This window comes from Dasypus novemcinctus, chromosome 2, assembly GCF_030445035.2.
Source record: "Dasypus novemcinctus isolate mDasNov1 chromosome 2, mDasNov1.1.hap2, whole genome shotgun sequence".
Classification (NCBI taxonomy): domain Eukaryota; kingdom Metazoa; phylum Chordata; class Mammalia; order Cingulata; family Dasypodidae; genus Dasypus; species Dasypus novemcinctus.
In genome coordinates, this window is record NC_080674.1 from 39,139,028 (window position 1) to 39,164,627 (window position 25,600).

Consider the following 25,600-nt stretch of genomic DNA (forward strand, 5'->3'; position numbering starts at 1 on the left):
ACTGTAAGTCTTGTTTAAAATAAATAAATTCTTTATACTTTATATTTTTAGGTTTTCTTTAATGAATAAATTTATTTCCTTGAAGAATATTACTTTTAGTAAATTTTAAAATAATGTATTTTACACTATCCCCACCCCCAAATTAAGCTACCACTATCTATATCTTATTCCTTTGTATTTCTAGTGATTCTCACATTGCCCATAGCAGGCACACAATATACTTTTGTTGAATAAATTCAATATTATATAAATCGAAATAATTACAACTCAAAAGTGTTGTTTAAATTGCTCTGCTGAAAAAAAAAGGTTTTGCTCTTTTCAATACATTGAGTTAAATCATTGGCTAGACTGTGGATATCCTTTTTATTTAAGAAAATTTTTCTCACTGTAGTTATTCTTGTTATAAAAGAATAGGTCTTGCAGCAAATAGTTTCAGAATTTTTGGAACTCTTGGTAAACTAGGGAATCAACTACATAGCCTTCAATGGGTCACATGGTTCCTCTGGTAGCAGGAACATGGGATTGAGACTTATCTCCAATTTTTCACCCCTAATTTAGTTAAATCTACAAAAATGAAAGTTTTAAAGTACTAAGAAGAGTTAAATTATATTATAGCAGTCATTTTATATCTAGTAATTAATATCACTTGCAAAAAAATTTTACAAACAAAATTTTTGACAATTTAGGCATTGGTTACAGTGAACTCCGACAAAACAGATTTTATCAGTAATAAAACAAATTATGTTTTTATACTTCTAATAAGGAACTCCACTAACTTTAATATTTGCTAATAATAGTTACAAATCTTAAATTGTCAATGTACTTGCCTTCTGATGTGTTGCAGTAAGAGTACTTTAGTTATGTAGTATTCCTGCCAAAATGTTTAGTCTGAATCTTACCATGCGAAGAAAAAAATATACAAATCTAGAATGAGGGATATTTTCCAAAACAACTGGCTTAGACCAATCAAAAATATTTATATTATGAATGACAAAAAAGAAGGGATGAGAACTAAGGAACTGTTTAAAGAATTTCAAAGGGACATAACAGTCAAATGAAATGTGTGATTCTTAATTGGATTCTGGATAAAAATAAAGAAACAAACAAATCAGCCCTCAAGTACTAAGACAATTTTGGGCTATATGTACAAGTTTTATATCACTTACAAATGCATGCCTAATATATCACTCTCTTAAGCATTTTTAAAGTAGATTAAGGCTCTGGAAAATATTGCAGTAAAGACACAAAATAGCTTTGTTTAACCTAGAGTTTCAGAAACTTTTTAACCACACATCTCCCTTTCCTCTTAATGTGTATTAAGGTATATGAAGATTTTGGAAATATTTCATTAGATTGTTCATTTCTATTATCTATACAGTATTAGTAATTCACAAATCTTATCCAGATTGTAGAAAATGAATAAATATCAAAAAATACTAAAACACTCAATTTTGATTTCAAGAGCACAAGTAGCGAAGTACCTGGATGATAAACTCTCCCCAATGAAGACTTCATTTAGTGCTCTCACTGGCAAAAGTTGGGGTCCTGAAGCTTCTGATCCTGGAGGTAATGGGAAAAAAAAATCCAAGACAGCTTCTTGATTTTTAGAAATATTATGAAATACACTTTATAAAATGTTAAACGTTTACATTTTTAATAGAACCATATACTTTAACATAATTAACATAAATTAAATATATCTTAAAGCATTCAAAATATAAACCCTAAAATCTCCTAATATTATGCCTGCAACGAAGCCTATCTTTCTAACATAAACTTGAATTCCTCTTGAAAACCTTTTTCAAGAATAATGAAATATATTTATCTATCTCATATGACTCCTGTTGTCACACTTTAATTAGGTCTACTCTGGAAGCTTCAGAGGTAGAACTGACCATGCACTTCCAAAAGAGTTATTTTTAACTTAAGCAACAAATTAAAGGCATGGCTCATGCTGGAAATCAAATCAGATTCATTAAAGATGAATATTTTTAAGATTTATTTCCAAATAGCAACTACTACATATGTTCAGATATGCTTATACATTTCACCAAGCAATAGTTTCAGAAAGGCAATTGACTATTTTACAGTTAGAAGACCTAGACTAGAACTAGTAATGGTTGGATCTGATGATAACACATTTTAATAAATGTAACCAATGTTGATTTATGGATGTAATTTTGGTTGAAATGAGCAGTCTAAGAAGATTAATGTTAATTGAAGGAAAGGTGGAGGATAATCTTGGGAATGTATAACAATGATTTTGGCAGTAAATGAGGATTGTGGTTAATAATATAAATACAGGGTGTTAAGAATATGGTGATACCTGGGGAAAACATAACTAATGTAATTGAGGGACTGTAGTTAACAACATTGTAATGTTTTTGTATCAAAAGCAAAGTTGGTACTATATTAATGCCAAAGGTAATAAAAAGAATATGGGGTTTGGTTTTGTGAGATATGAATAAAATTAAATATATTTTTCTCTTAATTTTTTTCCATTAACAAGGAGACTTTGACTATGTCATTTAACTAACCTGTGTTCATGTGTGTATCTTTCTGAATGCTAGAGGAACAATTGAGTTAGTAATTGGAATTAGAGCCAAAAGTGCCTGCAAAGAACTTTTTAGGAGTAATGATTCCATAACTTGTTGACCTTTATTTGTTTTGTTTTTTGAATTTGAAAAAGTTATTTAAAAAGATAAGAAAACTGTCTAAAAATTTTTTAAAAGACAACTAGAGACTCAAACAATTTTACACATAAGATGCAAAATTAAAATATATTTTCATTATGGCTTAGTTCTAAGTATTTAAATCCCATCATGGTTTCCTCTTTGACCCATGGATTATTTAGAAGACTTTGTTGTTTTTGTTCATTTCCAGATGTAATGTTTGTATCTACATTTAACATTATGGTCAAAGAATATGGAATGTATTATACAATTCTTTGAAATTTGAATTATATCATTTTAGACTTACTTGGCTTAGAATGTGATCAATTTTTATAAATGTTCTATGTGTGCATCAAAAGACTGAAAAATACTATATTGGTTTAAATTTGTAGAAATACATATGAAAGCAAAAGCAACATTCACTCCAAAAGCAAGGCCTGTGAATTTAAATGTTTAAAAAAAATCAACTATCTTCAAATTTTTAAAAGAGTTTACTTTGACTATATTTTTAAAAATATAAATAGCTATATTGTTAAAAAAAAGTAATAATACATTCCAATGCAAGGTGTTAATAATAGGGGAATATATGGGAATCCTGTATTTTATGTCTGATTGTTCTATAAACCCACATCTCCAACAAGGAAAAAAAATATATATATATGATATCTAGTCATTCTTTTTTCTGAGTGACTGAAAAAGGAAAATGAAACAACAGATCCTGACAAAGAATCTTAAAAATTTAAATCATAAGGAAATTCTGAGGATTACCTGAGGTTTTGCCTCTTCCTTCCCTATACAATCATATATATTTTCATATTTTACATTTAACTCTTTATACATATGAAACTTATTTTGAAATGGGGACTATAAAGTAGGGATTAACTTTATTTTTTCCAAGTGATAGGCCAATGTCCTAACACCATTTGTTGAATAAATCATCCTTTCTTCACTAATTTGAAATGTTACATCCATCAGATACTAAATTCTTCTATTCACATACGTAGATCTACTTCTGCTTAACTGGGGGCCAGCTTTAAACTGCTATAGTTTTATAACATATTATAACATGTAGTAAGGCAAGGTGTCCTCCTTTTAGACCCTCATTATAATGCCTCCTCAACATCCACCCACACACACACCACTAACAATAATCTAAAAATACTGTCCTATCTTAACTACTTAGCCTGACAGCCAAGATCCAGCCCTGAACTCCTTTCAGCCTCATCTCCTACTCCATTGCTGACTCTTGCATACCATTACACCAGATAATATGGATTTCCCATTAATCATCATGAGTTTGTCTGTGACTTTGTAGAAATATTTAGTACAATCTGGAATACTCTTTCTTCCATGTTTACAGAAATTCCATTCATGATTCAAAATCCAATTCTAAACGTACCTCTTCTTTCTCTGATCCTCCCTAAAGATCAATCAAGTCTCTTCCACATACTGATAGTACATCTATATTTACCATTTGTTTAATTGGTATTTTTTGATTAACAGTTATTTGTATATCTGTTTCCTCCACCAGGCTATAAGCTTTTTACAAGCACTCACTCTAACCCTCAAAGTATATAGCACAGATTTTGAACAACACTCATAAAATTTATAAAGAGCTACTACCCTTACATCTGCTGCTTAAATGCTTCACTCATTGAAGGATAGCTGAATTAATAATCATACCCTGATCCTTCTGGACTTCGAGACAACATGTGTTTACTAAAAGCAATGCAGGGAAGCGGACTTGGCCCAGTGCTTAGGGCGTCTGTCTACCACATGGGAGGTCTGCAGTTCAAACCCCAGGCCTCCTTGACCCGCGTGGAGCTGGCCCACGTGCAGCACCGATGCACGCAACGAGTGCCCTGCCACGCAGGGGTGTCCCCACGTAAGAGAGCCCCACACACAAGGAGTGCGCCCCGTAAGGAGAACCACCCAGTGCGAAAGAAAATTCAGCCTGCCCAAGAATGGCGCCGCACACACTGAGAGCTGACAGAACAAGATGACACAACAAAAAAGAACACAGATTCCCGTGCTGCTAACAACAGAAGCGGACAAAGAAGAACAAGCTGCAAACAGACACAGAGAACAGACAACTGGGGTGGGAGAAGGCAGGAAGGAAAAAATAAAATAAAATAAAATCTTTTTTTAAAAAAATAAAAGCAATGCAGAAGCTTGCCTTTGCCTTTAAATGATTCAGTGATATATCAAAGTTCTTTGAGGAAAAAAACAACATATTGCATTTTTTTTTTCAGTGTAACTGTTTGATAACTATGAATCAATCACACAAAGTAACCTTTTTGGTTTTCTTTAAGATTTATTTTATTTATTTCTCTCCCCTTCCGGCCCCCCCGCCCCAGTTGTCTGTTCTCTGTGTCCAACTGCTGTGTGTTCTTCTTTTTGTCCACTTCTGTTGTTGTTAGCAGCACGGGAATCTGTGTTTCTTTTTGTTGCGTCATCTTGCTGCGTCAGCTCTCCATATGTGTGGTGCCATTTCTGGGCAGGCTGCACTTTCTTTCACACTGGGCAGCTCTCTTTATGGGGCCCACTCCTCGCGTGTGGGGCTCCCCTGCATGGCAGGGCACTCCTTGCGCACATCAGCACTGCACGTGCGCCAGCTCCACACAGGTCAAGCAGGCCCGGGGTTTGAATCGTGGACTTCCTATGTGGTACACGGATGCCCTATCCACTGGGCCAAGTCCACTTCCCACAAAGTAACCTTTGAATCAAGACTCCATCATAATGCCTGAGCACAACATGTATTAAAAATTAGTTTCTTCTCCCTTTAATTTTATTAGCTATACCTTACGTATACCATAATAGAAAAAAGAAACCTGAAGTAGAATATTCATCTAGATATAAGTTAAAGAAATTTTTTAAGGTTGTCATCTTGAAAAATTATTCTAATATTATAGCTATTGCTCAAAACTAGTTTTAAGCAACACCTTTGGGCTTCTAGGGTTAATATGTATTCTATATGCAAAAATTCAACCATATTACTTCATATCGATATCCTGTTTGAAACCAATAGCTTACATCCAGTGATATATTGTAATAAAAAGTAACAGTTAAAGAATTTAAACTCTGGAGCCAAAATACATAAATTCAAATCCTGCTTCTTACATCCCATGTGATTTGGGGAAAGTTTCTCTTTTTTTATATTTTTAAACTTTTTTTATTAAGAAAATTTTCAGACTTCTAAAAAAGTACAATGAGCATTAACATATCCCTCCACATACATTTTAAGAATCATTAACATTTTTTAAAGACTGCTTTATATATTAGGTTAAACCATTTGAAACTATTCCGTTGATCTTTGGATGTATCCTTCTTTTTAGCATTCCATGGATGTTTTTCAATGTGTTCTCCTTATGGCAAATATTCTAAAAACCTGTTGCCCGAGAATCTTTTTTTTCATATTTGAATGACAAATTGACTGGATGTAAAACTGTACGCTCAATATTATTTCCTTTGTTTTGTTTTGTTTTAAATAAATCAATTTTATTGATACGTATTAATAAAGCATACAATCCATCCAAAGTGTACAATTAATGGTATTTGGTATAATCACATAGTCATACATTCATCAATTCAATCATTATAGCATTTTCATGATTCCAATACTACTAGTAAGAAAAAAACAAAAACAAAAACTCTTCACCTCTCAATATGTTTATCCTGCATACATAGGTGCTACTCTGTTTCTCTCTCTAGTTTATTTGTATTTATATTTTGTATAGATGAAGTCAAGCAATACGTAGTACCTTGTGTCTTGTTTCTTTCCTTAGTAATTTTTTTTAACCTTTATGGGAAGTTTCTTAACCTCTCTGTTTGTTTCTTCATTGTAAAATGGGGATAATATTAGAGTCTATTTTTTTTAGCACTCATAAAGCTTATTACAGTACCTGGCACACAGTAAGCACACACCACAGATTTTCTATTACTAAAGAGAATCAAAATAATGTGATACCTGACAATCTCAAAGAAGAGTATTGGAGCTATAGTAGCAGTAGAGGAAGACTGCTACATCCTCCTTTGTGACTCCTAAAAAATGTCACCTTTTATTATTTTTTAATCTGTAAGATTTTATGCACAGCTTAAATAATTTTCCATTACAATTATTTAAACATCACTTGATTAAACAAATCCTCCAAAGTATTCCCACTGCTTTCTGGGTCAAACTAGTGATTATCATCTTCAAATGATTCCCTCTACTTTGTATCTTTTATCAGGCCCAAACTGGAAATGTCAACCCAATCTACTCAATGTCACTAACAGCAGATTCACTGTACCCAAGTTTCTCCCACTAAGAAAGCACAGTGGGACAAGCTCCCTTTTTGTCTTCTCCACACTTTTTCTTCCTAAATCAAAGCTCAAAAGTCCACCCCAATTGTAGTAGCCAGCTTCCAAATATTCCTGCTTCCTGGTGTCCACTCTTATGTAGCCCCTTGTGCCAGGGTTGGTTGGCAGAAGGGATGTCATGTCACTTATGAGATTAGGTTGGAAAAGATACTTGGTCATGCTCTCTCTCAGATCACTTGCTCTGGGGTTATATGTCATGAGCAGCCCTATGGAAAGGCCACACGGTGAGGAACTGAAACCTCCTGTTAACAACCCTGTGAGTGAGCCGGAAGTGGATCCTCCCACCCCAATCAAGTCTTCAGATACTGCTATCTGGCTGTAACGTCATGAGAAATCTTAAACCAGAACTAATCACCTAAGCTGCTCCTGGATTCTTGACCTTCCCAAACTGTGTGAAATAATAAATATTTATGTTTTAGATACAAAATTTGGGGGTAATTTGTTATATGGCAATAAATCAGCCCCTAATACACATTAGATATCTAGTACACTAATAAAACTTACCTCAGTTGTCACCAAGATAACAACTGACCTATTCTTTCTTCTGATTCACTAACCAAATTATATTCTTCTGTTTGTTATTGAATTGAACATTAATTACATATATCTCATTTTTTTAGATAACAATTATCTGAAGTGGACCCAACTATTCTTTCATATATAACAAGTTGATATTGCAATGCCAAGGACCCTTTGAGCACTTGTTATTTAACTAAATAATATAATGAATTGACATTTCCAGCTCAATCTCATAGTATTTTGAAACCAATTTTTACTTGGTATTAAATATATGCATATAGAACACACAGCAAAAAGACACAGAACAGACAACAGGGGGGAGGGGAAATAAATAAAAAACTTAAAAAAATATATGCATACAGGTATGTGCACATTCTCAAATGTGACAGTTTTACAAATGTAAAAAGCGAAAATTTATTATTTCTTTTTCTTAAGGCAATTACTAATGGAATTTAGTTTTAAATCTCCTTAACAGCATTTCTCCAAGTGCTGAACAAACTGTAGGTACTCACTAAATATTACCAAGGAATAATTCTGAACTCTCATCTTCAAACTATAACCATGTATTATTCTTTTATATGATCTTGACTTTCTACCTGTAGTCCCATTTTTCCCTCATCCTACTTTCCTAATTTTCCTTTCTGTATTACATTTTTATCATGTGTGCTTGTTGAATTTCACCTCAAATGCTTTTTCAAATGAGGAAGAGAATAAATAAAATTGCTTCATATCTCATTAATCATCACCATTCTCCTAGTATTTTCTTTCATGCTAATAGACTACCAAATCTTACCTATCATGAAACTATTCATTTATAACTTGCTTCAATAGGATATGATATAGATGGATTCAATAACAATTAACAATAAATATTTTATCCAAGAGACTAGATTATCAAATTAGTTATAATTTACATTATCAGATATAGAACTGTTACACCAGTGACAGGGACTGCTATATTGTGCAATTCTCTCTCTCTGTCACACCAATAGACTGTATTTCCAGGTTTACTTGCATTGGATGATGCCATGTGACTAGTAATGGCACGGGCAGAAGTGATGAAAAAACCTGGCTCTTAAAACTTGTCTTAAGATCCTCCACTCTTTTTATGCCTTTTTCTCCCCATAAGATACAAAAGATCCAGTAGAATTCAGAGGCCTTAGAAGATCGCAGACCCACTATTTGGAAGGATCCTAGGCTGCCCAAAAACCCCTTGGACAGTAAGATGAGCTAGAAATAAACCTTAACTGTGTAAGTTACTAAGATTCCAGGGTTGTCTGTCAAACCAATTGGCCTATTCTGAACAATAAAACCCACCTTGAAAACTAGAAATTTACCAGTCCATATGGCTAAAAATTTAAAAAGAAAAACCTTTCCTTCCCTTTGAAGGTATACTGACAATGAATTCTTCTTCCTTAACTTATACACAAATGCCATCTAGTTAAGGACAGAATATTTTATTTGTTTAAAGTTATATCATCCCTTTTTAATCTGAAAAGTAAAAATATAAAGTAAAACTGAGGGAACTTTTTTCCCTGTAATTTTTTGTTCTAGATGAGAAAGCTAAAATCAGGGATTGATTATGGTAGAACAGTTGTAATCCCAAACTGATTTCTTTATTCAAAAATTCCAAATTCCTGGGAAATGTTATTTCTCGCCAATCTGAAGAGAATTTACAAAGGAAATAAGATATACCTTGAAATCTTTCTAAATTTCTTCTCAGAAACTAAAACTCTCTATCAAAAATAAAAACCCAGTAATAAAAACCCAGTAATAAAGCCTTCTAAAACAGTACCTAGACGTTTTAAATAACATGTAATTGTTAATAATAGTAATAATTGTTATAATAAATAATAGTAATTTCCAGTGTTGCTGTTGAGAAGTCAGAAAGTATTTTGATTGCAGATCCTTTATATATAAAATGGCCTGCACCAATCACCATCAATACCATATCACAACCTTCTCTCAGGAAGTTTGTGAGAGCCTTGCCTTATCTCTAGTATTCTGAAGTACCTTGGTTTGGCACTTTTTACCATTAATTATGCTAAGCACTTGTGGGCCCCTTTGAATTCAAACATTAGCGTCTAAATTTTGAGCTGTGTATTATTTTGTGGTAACTTCCTCTCTTCCATTTTCTCTGCTCTTTTTCATAGAGCTACCATTAATCAGATGCTGAACGTCCTGGTGTTGAACCATGATTTATTAGGTTTACACATAATTTTGTTTCAATATTTCATATATTAACTTTTTATAAACTGAAAACAGTGAATCTGAGCAAGGAACTGAACAATGAATCTTCATATACCAATCTACATTTTTCCTATAATTTTAAGACCATTGGTGTAAAGAGCCAAATCAGGAATGTCTTTTGGAAAGGTGTAGAGTAAAATTCCTAGCTAAAATTTAAAACTCTTACTTAATAGTTACTACAGACTTTTAAAAACAATAATAGGAATTCATACACGTATAATCATTTAAAAAAAGATTTCTAAAATCAAATGCTTTTATTTGGAGAAGCATCTTTAAAACATGACATGAACACATAGTTTATGCCATGAATACGCTAAGCTATAAAACTATAAATCACCATGAAAAACTCTGAAAAAAGAGATATAATAAACAAAAAGTATCATGAGAGTGCAGAGATAGAAAGCAGATAGATAAAAGTAGCTTTTCCTAATGTGTTGCCAGGAAACAAAACATGAGATTGGGGATGGGGAGATCTTTTTATATTGTCCACAGGTATTTAGGATTTCTCTTGTAATCTTCCTAGCACCATGGAAGTCTTATAGTAACTGGAAAAAGTGGGAAAATATGGCTAAATTATAATCCACAAATTAGTTCAGAACTGAGAATTCACATAACAAAAAAGCTACCTATCATTCTATGCTAATACTCTCAACAGCTTATACAAATACCCCAAGCACAAATCTTAAAGCTGGGAAGCAAACTTTTATAACAGAAAGGTTTTAATCAACAATCACAATTATGGTAAATATATTTACTTAAATATAACTATATAAAATGTATAGTTATAAATCCTTCAAGGTTAACAACTCATTTCATCTCTACATGTCTTTTTTTTCCTTTGACATTTCAAAAATTAAGGCTAAGAATCTTCCTTCAGCATTGACTATTCTCTCATTTTATAATCCTTCCCTAATCAACTAATTTTCAAACCTGTTATAGAAAACATTTCCTCTAATCATAATATTAAATTTTATAATTAAAATAATTTACTATACTATCTTACATCATGTTTGTGGCCCTAAAATTCCAAAATAAGTTCATTATAAACTATTTCCAAAAATTAGGTGCCCCAAACACACCTAATTTCCAATTCACCTACCTTCATCATGACTTCTTTCAATATTGAAGGCTCTACTATGTTGATTCAAACTTAACTGCTGTTCGTGAAGGTCCACAGGAATGGGATTTATGCCAGTCCCTTCAAGGTATAACCTGATTCTCTGCCTCCATAACCACCTTGGAAAAGTGATGGAAAAGCAAGTTATGTCAAGATAGAATAATTTAAAAATTAAATGGTAAAAATAATTTCTCCAAACTAAAAATATATATATTAAAAAACTAGGTATTCTATGAATAAATATATCAGAAACATTAAGACCCACAGGTTCCTGCTCAAACAAAGATTTGGATACTTATTTCTCTTTTGAATTATAATGGAAATACAGAATGTGTTTGTAGAAATCTCCCAAGTAACATGAATTAAGGCCAAATCATTAAATTTAAGATACTGAGCTCGACATGGCTTGTGTTTTGTTCAGCAACAAATATAACTAAATACATACAAAAAAGAAAGCATTCCAAAATTAAAATAATACATTAAGGTGGTCAGATTAGATAAAAATCCCCCTTCCCAAATTTCATGATGATTTTTTTTTAATGAAAGGTAAAAGAGATATTTTAAAAGCCATATTATAGTACATAGGTTACCTAAAAATTTAAATGACACTTCAGATAAAAGTAAAGAAAAAGAATCAGGTATAATGGATTTTGAAACCAAACACTGCCATATCAAAAAACCAATGGATGGGAAGCAGATCTGGCCCAATGGATAGGGTGTCCGCTTACCACATGGGAGGTCCAAGGTTCAAACCCAGGGCCCTCCTGACCCATGTGGTGAAGCTGGCCCATGCACAGTGCTGATGCGCTCAAGGAGTGTCGTACCATGCAGGGGTGTCCCTCACATAGGGAGCCCCACACGCAAGGAGTGTGCCATGTAAGGAGAGCCGCCCAGCGTGAAAAAAGTGCAGCCGCTCAGGAATGGCACTGCACACAGAGAGCTGATGCAGCAAGATGATACAACAAAATGAGACACAGATTCCGGGTGCCGCTGACAAGAATATAAGCGGACCCAAGAACACACAGTGAACGGACACAGAGAGCAGACAACTGGGGTGGGGAGGGGAGCCGGGACAGAGAAATAAATAAAAAATAAATCTTTGAAAAAAAAAAAAAAAAGCCAATGGAACAGTTTATACTACCTAAGTATACAGATAATTTGCTCCTACTTTGTGGTTATAAATTAGTCCTTCCTAGAGGTGCCAAACTTCTGTAATGTCTCAAACCTAGATCATTATTAATAAAAGGATTCCAGAGAAATCAAGAAGATTTAATACAATTTCATAAATGTCCAGGAAAAAGCTTTCTCTCACACAAGTCTAGCCCAAGTCAGGAAATAAAAATTAGCCCAACTTGGACTATATCTAAATATAATTAGCCAACCCTATCTCTCTTCTTCCCTCTGTCCTTCTCTTTTCATGACTGTCTCAACAAAATAAGTGAAAGAAATATGAAAAAACATACTCACTAAGGAACACTTAGAAAGAGATACTTAGCATGGTTGGAGTAAAACCAACCTCAGTCATTACTGGGTAGGAGAAAATACATAAAATCTCAGAGAATTTGCACACCTAATTTTAGCCAACAGTTTTAAATAACTTTCTAACAATCTACTAAGAGTATGTAACAAGACTTAAGGAAGTAGAGGCATAGACTCTATCTCACTGAAGGAGAATAAATGCTACTTGCCATATCAAAGGCCAAATGACATTTATCAGGATTTCTATATACAATTCCAACTGGACTAAGAGAAAGTAAATTAGATCTCTGTGATTCAGTTGATGCATTACATTTTATGACAATTATATCTATGGACTAATCCAAATATCGATTTCATTTTGTTTGAAAACATTTTAATAGCACAAATTTATTAAAATATTTCTATAAGAATATTAACAATTTCCTACCTGAATTCACCACGATAAAACTTCTGTAAGGCTTCTGGGAAGGAATGTGTATATCGAACAGGCAGACATAAATGACCCTCAGACCTTTATTTTTAAAAAGATTGTGAGTGGTGTTAAAGGGGAGCAGAGAAACAGAGAAGAAATATTTAATTCAAAAGGTAGTAATGAACTACAAAAATCAGACTTTAAAACTGTCTACTTTATACTTCTTTTTTCTACTTTTTAAAAAACTAGAGTAGTGGTAGGTTTACAAAAACATCATGCAGAAAATACAGACTTCCCATATACCATATGCCTTGCCCCTCCATTTTAATAACAACAATATGTGGTACCTTTGTTACAATTGATGAAACGAGATTATTATAAATTTTACTATTAACTATAGTCTTTAGTTTACATTAGGGTTCACTCAGTTACACAGTTCTATGGGTTATTGTAAATTTTTTTATTCTGGTAATAAATACAAACTAAAATTTCCCAGTTTCAAGTATACAATTCAGTGGTATTAATTACATTCACAATATTGTGCTACCACTACCACCATTCGTTACCAAAACTCTGCCTAAAGAAACTGTACCTATTAAGCATTAACTGACCATTCCTACCCTCTTACTCCTGGCAGCCTATAATCTACTGTCTGTCTCCATAAATTCACATATTCCAGCTATTTCATATAAGTGAAATCATAAAATATTGTCCTTTTTACTGCTGAATAATATTCCATTGAATATATATACCACATTTTGTTTATCCATTCATCTGTTGATGGAGATTTGAGCTGCTTTCATGTTTTGGCTATTGCAAATAATGATGCTATGAACCCTGGTATACAAATATCTATTTGGGTCCCTACTTTTAATTCTTTGGGGTATATACCTACAAGTGGGATTGCCAAGTCAAGTAATTCTTTGGAGTATATACCTGCAAGTGGGATTGCCAAGCCAAGTAATTCTATACTTATTTTCCAAGGAACTGCCAAATTATTTTCCACAACAGATGGTCCATTTTACATTCCCAAAAATAATGTATGAGGGTCCCTACTTTTTGCATCTTTGCCAACAATTATTATTTTCCTTTTCAAAAAACAGACATTCTAGTTGGTGTGAAGTAGTATCTCAATGTGGTTTTGTTTTGCATTTCCCTAATAGCAAATGATGTTGAGCATCTTTCCATGTGCTTATTGCCATTTGCGTATCTTTCAGGAGAAATGTCTTCTCAAGTCCCTTGCCCATTTTTTAATTGGGTTGTTTGTCTTTTCATTGTTGAGCTGTTCTAAATTTCATTTTTGTGTCTCAAAATTGTCTGTATTTTTAATAACAAGAACAAAAAAGACCAAATAGCAATAGTAGTCTACATCCTACTTTATTTCTACACACCACCATACTTAAATTTTCCACATTATAATGAAAGCAAAACTTTAGCAAATATGCCATGACTGATTACCCTGTAAAATTATCTAGTGATATAGTGGTGTTTGCATCTTATCTTCAAATTATTTAACTACTAACTTTGGGCAAGTCACTTTAGAATTAGGTTCCTCATCTCTAAAACTATGATAAAACCATTCCCATCGAACTCAAAAGGGTTATTCTAAGGCATCAATCAAACCATATATGTTAAAGTGTTTTGAATCATAAATTCCTTTTTAAATATCCTAAAAAGGGATTTATGGTTCACAAAAAGAGAACTGATGGGAAGCAGATTTGGTTAACTGACAGAACATCCACCTAGTAAATGGGAGGCCCAGAGTTCAAACTCAGGGCTTCCTGACCCATGTGGTGAGCTGGCTCACAAGCAGTACAGATGCGTGCAAGGAGTGCCGTGCCACACAGGGGTGTCCCCTGCATAGGGGAGCCCCATGTGCAAGGAGTGCATGCCCGCAAGGAGAGCCACCATGCGCAAAAAAAGCACAACGTGCCCAGGAATGGGGCTGCATACCCGTAGAGCTGATGCAGCAAGATGACGCAACAAAAAGAGATGCAGATTCTGGGTGCCACTGACAAGAATACAAGTGGACACAGAAGAACACACAGCAAATGGACACGGAGAGCAGACCACGGTGTGGCGGGGGAGGAAGGGGAGAGAAATAAATAAAAAATAAATCTTAAAAAAAAAAAACAAAAACAGAACTGATAAAGTTTATTAGTATGTAATCCTTCATTTATTCAAATGTATAAGGATGAACCCCCTTAAGGTATTCACAGCCTGATGTGAAAACAGAAATAAAACCAAATAACTGCAAGTTACAAGGTGGTAAAAAGACTGCCAAAAGTTGACATAGGAAGATGACAATAAATGGCACCCTAAATGAGAAAGGTGTTTTAAAAAAAGAGCTCAATCAAAGTTCCAGGAAGATTGCATGGTGTTGGCAAGCAGGGCTCAACAATCCACAGAAACAATTGAGAAAGGGCCAAAAGCCATCCAAGGGGCCTGCTTTGGGTGTCAGCAGACCAGGACAGTGACACACAGTTCTCACAAGGGTGAGGGACAGATACAAAGAACCAAAATGTGAGTTACCAAACCCCTGCGGCAGGAAGGACTCCCCTCCCCCACCCCCAAGATAGTAAACTGGGGTAAAACCCCTGGCTCACTGCAGCCAACAAAGAGGGAAACAGACGTCTTCCACCCTGTCAGCTGTTACAAGGGAAGGGAGGGGGCTTCTCTTCAGTGAATGTGGCCAGCAGAGCCAACTCTGAATCTTGACGCTGACCAGACCAAAACACAGAAAAGCAGGACTGAAACATCTCAATGGAAAGGTGCTCCCAGGAGCACCATCTGCTGGCTGGTATGGAAATTGCATGGACAAAAACTGCTTTTAGGGCTCTCTTAACCTGAGCTCCTGAGAGAAAATCTACACCCCATTAGGAGGCCTGATTTTGATAACTTAAGCTTTAAAATTGAACCAAAATATCAAAGTGCTATTAAAAATAATTTGGCAAGAGGAGAAACTGGCCATTAAAGTAAGTTCACCAACATATTCAGATGCCTAGACATCAACTATTACAAACCATACTGGGAAACAGGAAGAGATGGCCCAGCCAAAGGAACAAACCAAGTATCCTCCAGAGATAGAGGATTTAAGACAATTAATCACTGATAATCACACAACTCTCCTAAATCAATTCAAAGAATTGAACAAAAATATGACTAAAGTGATAAAAGATATTAATAAGACACTGGGAGAACATAAAGAACAATTTGAAAGCCTGCAAAGAAAAGTAACAGAGCTTATGGGACTTAAAGATACAATGAATAAGATTAAAAAACACATTAGTGGCACATAAGAGCAGATTTTAATTGCTTGAAGACAGAATTAGTGATTTTGAAGACAAACACTGACCTGGAAAAGACAGGTGAAAAGAAAGAGAATGGAAAAAATGGAACAGATCTCAGGAAATGGAATGACAACACAAAATGCACATATATCATCAGTGTCCCTGAAGGAAAAAAGAAAAAGGGCAGAAGTATATTTGAGGAAACAATGACTGAGAACTTCTCAACCCTTATGAAAGAGATAAATATCAATATCTGTAGCAATTTGATATGATTATGAATTCCAGAATAGATATTGGATTATATTTGTAATCTGGTCTGTACCTTGGCATGATTAAGTTATGATTAGGGCTTTGATTGGGCCATGTCACTAGGACATTGAGCCCCCACCCCTTGGTGGGTGGGTATTCCCAGATAAAAGACATGGGAAAGGACAGATTTGAGAGATTTTTGATGTTGGAGTTTTGATGCTGGAGTTTGATGCTGAAGCCTTAAGCTGGAGCCGCAGGAAGTAAGCTCACAGAGGAAAGAGAAGCAAGCCCCAGGAAGAGAGAAACACTGAGCCCAGAAAGAAGCAAGCCCTGGGAAGAGAGGAACCCTGAACCCAGAAAGAGGAAGGAACCCAGGAAGCCTGAACCCTCTCAGACATCGGCAGCCATCTTGCTCCAACAAGTGAAAACAGACTTTGGTGAGGGAAGTAACTTATGCTTTATGACCTGGTATCTGTAAGCTCCTACCCCAAATAAATACCCTTTTCTGGTATTTTGCATCAGCACCCCTTTGGCTGACTAATACCATATCTAAGAAGGACAATATACACTAAAAAGAAGACACCTACTATTCAGAATGACAAATATCAGAGATAAGAGAGGATTCTGAAAGCAGCAAGAGAAAAGCAAAGGATCACATATGAGGAAATCTCAATAAGATTAAGTGCCAATCTCTTATCAGCAACCATGGAGGTGAGAAAAAAGTGATATGATGCATTAAGGTACTGAAAGAGAAAAAGTGCCAGCCAAGAATTCTGTATCTTGCAAAACTGTCCTTCAAAAATGCAGGTGAGTTCAAAGTCTTCAGAGAAAAAACTGGCAAATAGATTCTGTGTTCATGGATTAGAAGGCTATAGTGATAAAACAGGATGGTACTGGCATACAGACAGACAGATTGACCAGTGGGAACCAAATTGAGAACTCAGAAATAGACCCTTACATCTACAGTCAAGTGATTTTTGACAAGGCTGTCAAACCTTCCCAGCTGAGCCAGAACAATTCGTTCAACAAATTGTGCTGATAGGACTGGATAGCCATATCCAAAAGAAAGAAAGAGGACCCCTATCTCACACATTATACAAAAATTAACTCAAAATGGATCAAGGACCTGACTATAAAAGTGACAATCATAAAACTCCTAAAAGAAAATGTAATAAAACATCTTCCAGATCTTGCATTAGGTGGTAGTTTCTTAAACCTTACATCCAAAGCACGAGCAACAAAAGAGATAATCAGAACCTCCTCAAAACTAAACACTTTTGCACCTCAAAGGACTTTGTCAAAAAGGTGAAAAGGTAGCCAATTCAAAGGGAGAATATACTTGGAAATCACATAATGATATATATAAGAGCTCATACAACTCAACAATAAAAAGACAAACTACCTGAATAAAAAATGGGCAAAAGACTTGAAAAGACAACTGTCCAAAGAAGAAATACAAATGGTGAAGAAACACATGAAAAAAATGTTCAATATCAGTAGCAATTAGGGAAACGCAAATCAAAACTACAATAAGGTATCATTTCACACCTATTAGACTGGCCACTATTAAAAAGTCAGAAAACTGTAAAGGTTGGTGAAGATGTGAAAAGATAGGAATGTTCATTCACTGATGGTGGGAATATACAATGGTACAGCCACTGTGGAGGATGGTTTGGCAATTCCTAAGGAAAGTGACTTACCATGTGACTCGACAATGCCATTACTTGATATATAGGCAAAAGAACTGAGATTAGTGACACAAATAGACATCTGAACACCAATGTTCACAGCGCCATTATTCACAATTCCCAAAAGTTGGAAACAACCCAGATATCCATCATTTGATGAATGGATAAACAAACTGTAGTGTATATACATACACAATGGAATATTATGCAGCAGTAAGAAGAAATGAAATCGTGAAGCATATAACAACATGGATGAACCTGGAGGACATTACAATGAGTGAAGCAAGCCAGTCACAAAAGTATAAAAACTATATGAGTGTGCTATTATGAACTAAATATATTAAGTGAACTCGTAGAGTAAAAATTAGAATATAGGTCACCAGAGGAAGAGAATGGAAAGCTGAGGGTTAATCTGTACAGAATTGGTAAAAAGATTGTTCGTAAATCTTTGGAAATGAATAGAAATGGTGAAGCACATGATAGTGTTTGTAACAGACCTATTATATGGATGATATAAAAAGGACAGTGGTTGAAAGGGTAAGTTTCAGGTCAGGTATATTAATAGAAAGAAAGCTAAAAAACATAACATGGGACTGTATAACACAGTGAAACCTCATGTAAAACACAATATGGGTGATACTGCTTTTAAGACTATTTTTACAAATTACAATACAAATATACTAGAGAGAAGGAAACAAAATAGCAGCTGTGTATGACAGGGGAAGCACAGAGAGATTGAGGAGTGATAAGTTTTCTTTATTTATTGTTTTTTATTACTGTTGGAATAATGAAAATGCTCTAAAAATGACTGAAGTGATGAATGCACAACTATGTGAATACCCGGGATACCATTGATTGTGTACTTTGGATGGATTTATGCTCTATTAGTATGTATCAACAGAATTGATTTTAAAAAAAAGCTCAATCACCATCATTTACGTAATGCTTCAATCTTGAAGGAAAGGCTGTGGGTAGGCTTGGCAAAATAAACTCTTCATAATATGTGTAAGCTAACTGTAAGTTTCAAGAACAAGGAAAAAGGGTTTTACAAAGCTGACTAACCACCATTTCTTTCTTTTAGAGGGTTAACACTGAAGCAAAGAAACTGCAAGGCCTAAGGCATTTAAACCTTACATTTGCTGTAATACTTTACACAGAGGTAAACATGTAAAAGGTATCAATAGTCATTGATAAAACAATACCTGCTGAGATCAAAAACATGTCTAAAACACTCTAGAGAGAAGGATCTTTCATGAGATTATACCCAGATGTTAGCTAGAGCTACAGGCATCTGAAAACTTAACTTGGGCCAGTAGATTTACTTTCAATGTAGCTCACTTAAACGGCTGAAAAACTTTCTATAGTTCTGCTTGGATGTCTTCACATCATGGTAGCTGACTTTCCCCAGAATGAGCAATCCAAGAGACCAATACAGAAGCTGCAATTCTTTTTTATGGCCTGGCCTTGGAAACCACACCCTGTCACACCATATTCTATTGGTCACACAGGACAAGCTTGATTGAATATGGCAAAGAAACGGAAGGTCACATAAAGGTGTAAATAATCTTAAGAGGCTATCTTAGAGGCTCACTACCATATACCCTTTATCCCATTTCTAGTCTTTTTTTTTTTTAAGATTTATTTATTTATTTAATTTCCCCCCCTCCCCTGGTTGTCTGTTCTTGGTGTCTATTTGCTGCGTCTTGTTTCTTTGTCCGCTTCTGTTGTCGTCAGCAGCACGGGAAGTGTGGGCAGCGCCATTCCTGGGCAGGCTGCACTTTCTTTTTCACGCTGGGCAGCTTTTCTCACGGGCGCACTCCTTGCGCGTGGGGCTCCCGCACGCGGGGGACACCCTTGCGTGGCACGGCACTCCTTGCGCGCATCAGCACTGCACATGGCCAGCTCCACACGGGTCAAGGAGGCCCGGGGCTTGAACCGCGGACCTCCCATATGGTAGACGGATGCCCTAACCACTGGGCCAAAGTCCGTTTCCCCCATTTATAGTCTTAAGCACTCAGTAGAATGGGTGAAGAATACAGAAGAGGCAGGTAGAAATTACATACTTAATTTAGATGAGTGCAGGTGAGTCAACTATCTTCAAAGCAGATCCTCCAGCCCAAGTCAAGCCTTCAGATACCTTCAGGCCCAGGCGACTGTAATCTCATGAGAGATCCCAAGCCACAAACACCCAGCCAAATACTGTTGCTAAGTTCCTGACACAGAAACCATGAAAAATCATGAATGAGTATTACTGTTTAAGCCTCTAACTTTTGGGGCTATATGGGCTTTTGATAACTAATACAGAAGAGATACATTAACTTCTGGGGTTATTTAAGGATTGTAAGGCACCACAGTGCTTAAAAAAAAGTCAAGCAACTTGAATTACAGAACTAGGAGGTTTCTGCTTAGAAATAAGAGGAGAAATCAAAGGACTTCTAAAACATATTGTTGTAGGTAGAAACTAGAAAGAAGGGATGCTATTAAGACCCTCTGATTACCAGTTTCAAAATTCCCCTAGAAGTATGAATATTAAAGTAGCTTTTTAAAGGAAAATATATTTCATAAACTATATAAAACATAACTTAAGTTAAAGAATCTGTTACCTTAATAATATTAATTACTTACTGAACTACTGACCTCAATTATTTACTCAAGAAATATTTACTTATCTGAGTTGGAATCTAAGCCCTGCTCCTAAGATCATTTAATTCATCAATTATTTTTCAAATGCTTATTGCCTACCAACTATTTATAAAACTATGCTAGTGATACTAAAATTAAAATACAAGATCCTTTACCTCAAGGATCTTAAAGTATAATAGAAGAGACAAACAATAAAGTAAAAAACATAAAGGGTCAAGTGCTGTCTGTACAGGATCTCATAGGGCCCAGAATCTTGAATGAACAAGAACTGCACAAATGAGTAAATAGGTGTTGCAGTTTGGAGATTGTTTTATGAATCAAAAAGAGAAAGACTGTTTGTGAACTAATTCATTACTGTGAGTATAAGACCCTTTGAAACTGAGCTAAGTCAGTGAAACATGACACAGGTTGAGTCACCACCCTCTTACCGGATCTGTTAAAAAACAGACACACAGGAAGAGTGATTTCCACCATGTTTGATCCTGCCATGTGATGGAAAGAAGAGGCTCAAGGAACTGAGGCCACCTGGGGAGAGATGAGCCATTTGCCTGAGAGCTTACAGCTGAAATTAGGAAGAAAAGTGGAGCAGCTGAGCCTGAGAGAAGAGGCCCAGTGAGAGACAACCCTATGGCTGGTTGCCCTCAGGTTAAGTCTGGGAGATGGTACAGTCTGGAGGGGAAGGCAGAGACCACGCGGAGATCAGCCTCCATCTTGCTTCAACATGTAGTAGATGATCTGGCTGAGAAAGCACCTCTAATTGTACCTTGAGTTAGACTTTTCATAGCCTAGGAACTGTAAGCCTTTAACCCAAATAAATACTCTTTATAAAAGTGAACAAATCTCTGGTACTTTGCATCAGTACCCCTTCAGCAAACTAAAAGAATGGGGTAAGGACACTCTAGGCAGAAGCACTTGCAAAGGCAAGAAAAGAGCACGAGCCTTCTGGAAAACTCTCACTCTAGTCTTTCAAATCATGTGCTATCTTAACATCAACAAAGCTCCTTGTCAGAGGAAAAACCTCCAATCAACGGTGTTAACCGGTGCTCATACATTTATATTTTGTGCTTAATGAAGTCTTTAGGAAGGATGCTAAGTTGTTCCTAGAGAAGCTTCAGATTTTTTTAACTGAAAAATGTTTAGTACCTGTGGGTAAAAAGAGAATTAGATGAAATTAGCAAAGTAGACAGACGGTGAAAGATCTTTTACATATATGTGCTATAGAATTTGCAGTGTATCCTGAAGGTCATGGAGAAACCTAAAAGATTTTTCTTAAGAGGAGATATAATCAGATTTGCACACTAAAGCAAAGTATAAAGGATGGACTGGAAGAAGCAAAGACCAGAGGTTACTGCAGAAATGTAACAACAGATTAAAAAGGCCTGAGCTATGTTTAGTGGCAGTAATGATAGCAAGAGATGGAGTCAGAGGTAGGATCTCAAGACAAAAAGACCAATCTGATGAGGGGATGAAAGAAAGGTAGTTATGGCTTTGTTGAGGGTTATGATGACATTCATCAAGGGTGGGGGACAGAAGATACATTTTTTTGTGGACATGTTGAGTTTTTAATGCCACTGAATACATCCAATTGAGGTCTGTATGTCCTCAGACATTCAGAGGGAAAGGGAAAAATAAGAGGAGATAAGGAGAGAAAATAGTCAGGGGTCAGATAATACAGAGCCTTGTATGTCATAAGGTGATCAACTGTTTGATTTGATGGAACAGAAGATTTTCCTGGGCTGGAAGGAAAAATGATAATAGCCAAGAAAGAGACACAGGGTAAAGGATTTATTAAATTTTCTTGAAATATGGGAGTCTTGAACAAGTTTATAAGCTAAAAGGAACTACCTGATAAAGGAGAGAGAAAAAGAAGAACAAATGATGGAACAAGATTGTTTAAAAAGAAAAAGGGGGGGGGAGAAAAGTTGAGAAAGTTCTAATCCACTGGCTTTCATTTTCTCTGTAAGAAACCATGATGGTTGATTGAACGGGAAGGATAGGGGAAGCAGAAGGTTTCTTGAAGGAAAAAAACAGGAGAAGCACGGAGTGCACAGAAGTTGAAGAGCCACACTTAAAATAGCCACTGCAAAAGAAGACAAGTAGGACTACAAGAAAGCTTTTGAGCATCTCTAAGAGTCCGGTTCTAAGTGCTGCCAACCCCTAGTATTATGATTTTTTTTTTCCCCAGATGGTCTCAGCAGGGCTAATTTAGGAATAGAAATGATAATGGTCAAACTAATTTGGATTGGTTATAAGGATAATAGTATAAAATATTTAATAAATTGTGAAGAAAATAAATGAAATGAGGGAGAATTAAGTGAAAATAAAAAAGAGGGATTCAAAGTACTAATAGTCAAGGGGCAGATTTACCAGTGGTGAGGTAATAAGGCTGCTATTAAGGTGGGAGGCTATGGTCAGAGTGGAATTAAGAGATGGGAAAATTCCAGATGATTATAAAGTCCAGATGTGGACACAGTCATGGGTGGTTGGAATACAATGAGGATCAATGAGAGTAAGAAAAGGAAAGAAAAAATTGATAAACGGGTTTTGGATAGGTCTCTTCATGAAGTCAATGAAGTCATCCAGAAAAATCAGTGGAAGCATAATCAGGAATGTAGAATGAGAATCATTAAGGAAAGGTACAAGGTAGAATATTATTAGCTCAGCATTCTTCAACAAAACCAATGATCCACAAAACTTACCTGGGGCAAAGGCTTGGGTCTATTCTGCCACAGATCTTCCTCCCAAATACCAGGGAAGTTCAAAGTAAGGACCAGTCTGTCTCATGTCATAATTTTTGACCACCAATGCCCACTAGATGCATATATATTTCTCATGTATAAGCTAGAAACTAGCTAACATGGCCTTAAAAAAAACTACATAGAAAAGAATCCTATTAAAGAAGTGATCAATTCTGTATGCCTCGATTTCATCACTAAAATGTCTTTGGAACATGGTTTTAATGTTCATGGTAGCCAGGAACAATGATGTTTCCACTTAAAAATCATGGCACCACAGTAAAATGCCTCTAGGAACAGAGCCCAGCAAACCCACTGAGGGTTTTACAATGCCCTCAAAATTGTAAAACATCATAAATAGATAAAATACAAAGCAAAATAGAAATGTTTATATGTACAACACCTATTTTTTTTTAAAACATGTTTTTCCTTACCGCTCTGGATCAGTGTTTACTCCAATAACTGGTTTAAGTCTGTCCAGGACCTTACTTGCAGCCAGAAGCATTGTGCCATCACCTATAGGGTATTAGAAAAAAATTAACCAGACTTCTATTATAAAACACTAGTATTTTTGTTTCAAATTAACCAGACTTCTGCTATAAAACACTAGTATTTTTGTTTCAAAAATCACACCCCAACCAGGCGACTGCCAGTCAAGCTCCTTACCACTGTACCTTTCTATTATCTCTCCCATTTACTCTAGGATTCTTGACAGTGGCAAGACTTGACATTCTCTACTACTAGAGGCCAGTAGCAATCCCCCCTCCACTTAAGACAATCAAGTAGGGCTCCTGGCATTGCCAAATGTCCAGCAGAGACAAAATTGCTCTGTTGGGAATCACTGCTCTAATCCTACCACTTCTTATCAGCCAACCCTCTTTCCTTCTCCCAGAACAACAGTACAAATTCATAAATTATTTTAATGAAAATATATCCAAAATGTCCAACTTTGGATTTCTCTCTCCAAATGCTATCAATTTAAATCTTTTCAAAAAATTATCACTAGTTTAATAATAAAGCTCAGAAAAAGAAGTATATTGGGACTAGAGAGGGATGAAATTATCTAATCTCTCTAAACTTCAACTTTAAGACTGACTTAATAAACCAAAATATAGTCACAACTAAGCCTTTGGATCATATTTGAAATTAAACACACATCACAAATATTCACGGAGAAATATTCACACTGGAACCTCACAGTAACATCATTCACAAGTGAAATGTCATATAAAGTAGATAGATGATAAACCCGATACTAAAACCCAAAAACTTTTCTTATGGTAGGACTCTGAGGGCTTCATTTTATAGCTAGACCCCAGAGTATGTGAAAATATATGTATTAAAGAGAATTTCCATATTGCAGCATCTTTTTCTCTACAAAACTATTACCTCCTGCAGCTATGACAGCATCTGCCCATCGAACAGTCTCTTCATTATATTCTCTCCTCTTTACTAGACGAACCTCAATTCCCTCGTTTCTAAGACAAAAAAGTAAATGTTATATAAAATTGTCACTAGTGACATACATGTTAGGGGTATATTTTCTGAAGTAAAATAAATAAATTTATGTTAGCTTTATAAGTTAGCATCACTTTCATTTAATTACAACAGTCAAGTATAATAGTAAGGAAGCACAGGAATAAACTGTCAGCCATTTACTGACTACACCCAAATCTTCATGTGATTTAAAAACATTTTTTATAGATGTCATCAAATACCAATAGTGATTAGTTAGAATTCCATTTCATCCTTCTGATGCTAAAATTCATTAATGTGAAAATGGTCCAAAAGACTAACAATTAAAGAGAACATTTTTAAAAATTGTAAAACTGAATAGCTGTTATTTTTAATCCAACAAATAGTGAGTGCCAGACACTGAAACAGCAATAAAAATATTTTCAAATTTGCATGTTCTCACATTGATTCTCTTCTAGACACATAGACTTATTCAGTAATTGCACTTAGTGCTGAATTAACTTTTTATAAAAATTTTAGATAGTCAAAGATTATAATGAATACCCATATAATCCATTACTCTGTTTAAGAAATAAAACATTACACATACAGTTGAAGCCTGTTGTGTACTAAATTGACTCTGTAGAAAAGGCACTTCATCTGATAGCCAAATAGTAACTGAAAATACCTGGGAAATTCTTATTGAATACAATATTGATTTCCTTAGAAAGG

The 25,600-nt window shown here is 35.2% G+C and overlaps 1 protein-coding gene across 6 annotated transcripts in view; it reads right to left on the reverse strand.

Moving 5' to 3' along the window:
* NADK2 (NAD kinase 2, mitochondrial) overlaps positions 1 to 25,600 on the reverse strand; it is a 76,626-nt gene that overhangs the window by 32,491 nt on the left and 18,535 nt on the right. For all 6 annotated transcript variants that reach the window (XR_011645590.1, XR_011645584.1, XM_004453325.3 and 3 more), the window contains exons 3-7: positions 24,803 to 24,891; positions 23,848 to 23,929; positions 12,824 to 12,907; positions 10,900 to 11,036; positions 1,482 to 1,560 (exon numbers count right to left, since the gene is read on the reverse strand). Coding sequence is in view for 4 of the 6 variants with exons in the window: in XM_004453325.3 (XP_004453382.2) it covers positions 1,482 to 1,560; positions 10,900 to 11,036; positions 12,824 to 12,907; positions 23,848 to 23,929; positions 24,803 to 24,891 (471 nt within the window). In the remaining 2 variants the exon portion in view is untranslated. The remainder of the gene's footprint in view (positions 1 to 1,481; positions 1,561 to 10,899; positions 11,037 to 12,823; positions 12,908 to 23,847; positions 23,930 to 24,802; positions 24,892 to 25,600) is intronic.